Raw genomic sequence first — 5301 nt, 5'->3', positions numbered from 1 at the left:
TTAAATGCTTCTTTTTCAAAAGGAGAATGCCTATGGCATTCCCCTACCAAGATTTTGCTTTTCTTAAGGGGAAAAAAAAAAAAGAAAAAGAGAAAAAAAGAATATCCACACAAAATTAAACTCAGCAGATTTTCCTCACAGGCAAACCCTCAGTATCTCTTCAATCAGCAGCTCCTTTGTGAAATGTAGCAGCACATGTACCACAAATTGATATCTGATTCTTCTTTATTTCCAAGCCATACTCAACTGCACATTTAAAAAGTAACTAATTGGTTTTCTTCTACTGTATTTTCCTTTTAAGCCCTAAATGTTCTAAATGCATTTAAACTAGCTTTAAAAATACGAAGTTCTGCATATGTTCAAAGGAAGAGATCTCAAAGATGGTAATTAAGCCTGGATGTAGAAAAATATCGTGTTTCATAAAATAGTTAGGAACCTAAACCTCTTTGTCACTTGTATAATTCTGGAAGTTCATTTCTACTACCATTACGAACAGCTCAGGAAGAGGGTACACTTTGAAGCAGAACTATGATTGATTAGACTAAAGAAATTCCAGTGCTTCGTTGTGTACTACTTTAATCTTTTGAAAAGTGAATGAACAGCAGATGGCCTAATAAAGACACTGCGTCTGTTTGCCCAGTATGGATTTGCTCTGAAGGGATTGGTTCAACACTTTAGAGTACATATATTTGGAATACATCTGTCTTAGTCAGGACAGATGGCTAAAGGAAAGAGAAACTTCCAAACACTTGGAATTAATCCAGCGTGAGCACCGCTTCTGAATGAAATTTTAATGGGATGTGTCTATTGTTCTGTTAGCTTTCTTGGAAGAATGCAGCTCTGAATTGTACAGGCATACGCAGCTTGGCTGCCTACTGGACAGGACTGTTCATGCTTACTTTTGAAATAAAAATACTGTTACCAGTGATACGTTCTAATCAGCCTGTTGAGAAGGAATCGTATTCATTTTCGATTAGTGAATGCAGTATCTTCCATCACCCAAGCTGACTAAAATTAACCACACCCATCCTAAATGTCTTTTTCCTATCCAGAATGAAAATGAAACTTGTTAATGTGAGACTTTAAAATTTATGTGTATGTTATTTCAATACCATATGTTAAATCACAAGATTCTTTCTAACTACCGAGTTCAATACAACTTGCAAATTTGAAAGATCCGTGGTGTGTATGTACCAAATCTTTGCCTCTGCAATAGCCTCAGAAACATGTCAGTCATGAAGAAGCATGACACACCTGTACCGACTAAAGAGTTCTGTCCAACGATGAACGGTTTGGGAGTTTTTTAAGTTGTGTATTAAGACGTCGCAGTCCAGAGACATGTACGTTGTTGAAAAACTGTCCGTTTCAATGAGCTGCTCTGCTAACGTTGCTGCATTAGTGGTCAGACTGTTTGGCTGCACTGGTCTCACGGTGTTTCTAACTGCTGTACTCTTGTTTTCTGTTTTGCAGTAATAACAAGTAGTGGCTACAGCCCAAGATCAGCGCACCAGTACTCGCCTCAGATCTATCCCTCCAAGTTAGTGTCTGCACCTCTTCTGGCCTTTTATAGTGAATTGACCTTGGCTGTAGGCAGTCCTGTGGTTTGTTGCAAACAAGCGTTCATCAGCAGAAGAAACAGAGAGAAAGGAAAACACTTAAACCTCAGTACTGACTCCATTATAGTGCGCTCTCCAACTTTTTTTTCCCCCACGTGGCTGCAGAGTAAGATCCTGCTCTGAGCAGTGTTGCTGCACAAGAAATACCCTTGAATATATCCACACAACAGGAGGACAAAATCAGACTATTACATTTCCAGACATCAATGCCTTAACAGTGCTGGCAGTGCACACAGACATATTTTGAAGAAGACAGGTTATATTTAGAAATCAGAGTTACACGTGCAGGATGCGTACTGAGGGGTAACACTCTCATGGACCCTCCCAGTGCCACCATTGCCAAATGCTTCCGAACATTCCACAGTCATGAACCACCCTTTCCTCCTCCTTCTCTGATACCATGAGATTTAAAAATCAAATAAATTAAATTAGTTTTTAATATCCTTTTTCTTTTCTCTTTTTTTTTTTTTAATCCAATGGGCGTTGTTAGGAATAGAATATTTCTTTTGCATTTTTTTTAGGAAAGCAGACTCTTGAGCAATCACATGAATTCAGAAGTGGGAGCTTTAGGAAAAAGTGCTGAAGATAGTATATGAAACAGCTGCGGTCAGCAGTCTGTTAGTTTTCTTGTCCTGCGATCAGTGTTGTGCACAAGGGTGCCTGACTCCAGTGTGCCATCTCTTTGTTTCTGTGTATTTGATACAGCTACCTGTGTGACTTGGAGACAGAGAAATCATTGAAACTGTAGCTGATAAGGCTTTTTCAAAGTTCTTTAACAACTTTGCATTCAATCCATGGCAGTCAATATTTATTGATACAGAAAGTGGGTGCCTGAATTAAGAACAGCCCGCATTCCACTTAAAACAGGCTTTGGCAAGCTATATCAGATACTTCTGGCCAAATACATTGCAAAGTTTAATAGAACTTTTAATCTACTGTTATAATATATTGGCATCTAAATTAATGAGTAATCCTTTTCAGATAGTAACTGCTGCCAACTGTGCTGAACTAATTAGAAAGAAAAAATTAAAAAAAAAATTAGAATCTGAAATTTAGTCATGGCTTTTAATGGCCAGGTTTCAGTTAGCGTAATTCCGCAGAGTGTGTTTATTCAACCCTTGGTCCATAAAATCTTATTTGACTTACAAAACAATCCAAGACAAATGTTTCTCTGTATGTTTTTGCAACTCTGGAGGGCAAAAATTTTAAACTTGATTTTACTCAATCTCTCTATAAAACCCCAGTATTCATAAATAAAAGACCATTTTTATTTCCATTCTATTTCCCTAGCCCCATGTTTTCCAACTGTTTAAAGCCCATCTGGTTACCAAAGTATTGCCGTCAATATTTTTCATGCTGCTCTCAAAGGGCACAGCCCATCTCCCATTGAAGCCAGAGGCTGGATGTCTGTGCAAGCAGAACCATACGCTGAGGACATAATGTAGTAGCTTTAATGTTCACCTCTGTATTTCCTTTACTCTCCTAGTCCAAGTTTCCTTCCACTGAATTAAAAAAGCATGGGGGCGTCTCTGATTGAAGAGTGCTGATCTTGGCTGGGAGGGGTCAAATCTGTAGAAAGCCATATAGCAGTGGCAGAGTCCACCTGGACTGGACACAGTAGCCTGAGAATGAAATTGTAATGATGGGACAACACGGCATATTCACCGTACCCCGGGGAATGTGAGCCTGAGTGGTTTTCAGCTTATTTGAGTGGGGGATGGAATAAATCCCAGAAGAGGAACAGTTGGCAGAATAATGAACTGCCTTTGGACATCTTTAAACCTTTTTCTTTACTTTATTGCTTGAATCAACATACAAAGTATTTGTTGCCACAGTAATGCTATTTTTCCTGATATTTAGGCCCTATCCACACATTCTTTCTACACCAGCAGCTCAAACAATGTCTGCCTATGCCGGACAAACCCAGTATTCAGGAATGCAGCAACCAGCGGTCTATACAGCCTACTCTCAGACAGGACAGCCGTACAGCTTACCCACTTACGGTATTTCACCTCTTTCTTACTACTTCACCTTACGTAGAAGTAAAAGCAATGACAACATGAATGTTTTTTGCTTTCTTTTTCATTTTATTTTCCCAACTGTAAGAAAATATTTTAAAGAATCAGTTAAAAATTGATTTCTTATACAGATTTGGGTGTAATGTTGCCAGGCATCAAGACGGAAAGTGGGCTCTCGCAGACCCAATCACCACTGCAGAGTGGGTGCCTCAGTTACAGCCCAGGGTTTTCCACCCCACAGCCAGGCCAAACACCCTACTCCTACCAGATGCCAGGTGAGTAGCCACCACTGTCGGGCCTCATCCCATCCCGCTGCTGCCGACGGCCCCCTCTTCCCTCATATTTAGCCGTCATTTTCCGTTCATTCTTTTGTGAACGCCGGCAAGTATGCTTCTCTTTGGCAGCTGCTTTTACCTCTAAAATGTAAAGATAAGTATTTTTTTCCAGTACTAATACACATATATGTGTTCATTTTGGGCATCTGTTAATTTAGGTCTGGTCACACAATGCGGCTCTCTTTGCACCTTCTTTTTTTTTGTGGGGTGAAATCACATGGCAGGAGTGGAAGCGTTTGCTGTATTTATTAGCATGTCTATTTATTAGCACTTCTCCTTGGTTCCTTATTTCTGAGTATGACATATTTTGATAGTTGTTTCTCTTTGTAGTAGCATAAGTTGTTAGAATTTCTCCTGAATTCGTATATGTTCTTTCATTTATTATTCAATTATCAATTTTCTTATTACACTTTGATCATCGATAACCTCTTTGGATAATTGCAAGCTGCTTTTACAATCATCTTTTAAATATTAGAAATTACATATGAATCATCTGACTTATGTTGAAAACAAGGACATGCCTCATTACAGATCGATTAAAAACAACTGGATCATTAAAATACTATTTGAAAAGTTTTTTGTTTCATGCGTGAAGGTAGGTTAGTGTTGCAACTTTTAGAAAAAGAAGGCAAAGGAGAAAAACTATATTTGAGGTGAGGTGAGCGCTGCAATAAATTGAAAAATTCTTTCTCGGTCGGTGTAGTGACTTACTGCCAATACCCTGCTGGCACAGCGTGAAGAGGACTGTATGCCTGTGTGCGTGGAAGTAGCATTTCGTTTCTTTTACAATTTCATTACAATATTTTATTGTTTAAGCAGAAAATAAAAGTTTGTTGTTCTTCTGATTTATCTATATCTTAACATGAAATACTGTATTTAGAATTTTAATTTGAGCCACAAGCAAGTTCTCACAGTTAATTGCGTTTTTTAATTTTAGGTTCTGGTTTTACACCATCATCCACTATTTATGCAAACAATTCTGTTTCAAATTCTACAAACTTCAGCAGTTCACAACAGGTATGAATATTAACATTTCTGTTTGTCAGTCACAAAGGGATTTATATAGCTCCAGTGATTCTTATAACTCCAGTGATGGCATGTTATGTTAATTTAGGTCTGTTATGTTGAATTACACTCACTGTGATTCAGTGCTGTTTTCTGTGGAATGCTATCGAAATCCAAGTGGAATCCTAGTTGCCTCTTCTGATACTTAGATACTTCAGCAAATGCCCTGCAGCCTTTTAGTAAATATCCTTAAATTAAAAAATGTTAAATATCCTTAAATTTTTTAAGAAAACTAAACTAACACACACATACCCCCCCCTCACACCC

At 38.2% G+C, this 5301-nt stretch overlaps 1 protein-coding gene across 1 annotated transcript in view; it reads left to right on the top strand.

Annotated features, from left to right (window-relative positions):
• EYA4 (EYA transcriptional coactivator and phosphatase 4) overlaps positions 1 to 5301 on the top strand; it is a gene marked incomplete at both ends in the record, with an annotated part of 48548 nt that overhangs the window by 33989 nt on the left and 9258 nt on the right. Inside the window, 4 exons of the mRNA XM_010135587.1 lie at positions 1471 to 1537; positions 3477 to 3619; positions 3766 to 3909; positions 4907 to 4986. Of these exons, the coding sequence (XP_010133889.1) occupies positions 1471 to 1537; positions 3477 to 3619; positions 3766 to 3909; positions 4907 to 4986 (434 nt within the window). The remainder of the gene's footprint in view (positions 1 to 1470; positions 1538 to 3476; positions 3620 to 3765; positions 3910 to 4906; positions 4987 to 5301) is intronic.

Source organism: Buceros rhinoceros, unplaced genomic scaffold, assembly GCF_000710305.1.
Source record: "Buceros rhinoceros silvestris isolate BGI_N320 unplaced genomic scaffold, ASM71030v1 scaffold590, whole genome shotgun sequence".
NCBI lineage: Eukaryota > Metazoa > Chordata > Aves > Bucerotiformes > Bucerotidae > Buceros > Buceros rhinoceros.
This window is presented reverse-complemented; position numbering and strand designations above follow the sequence as displayed.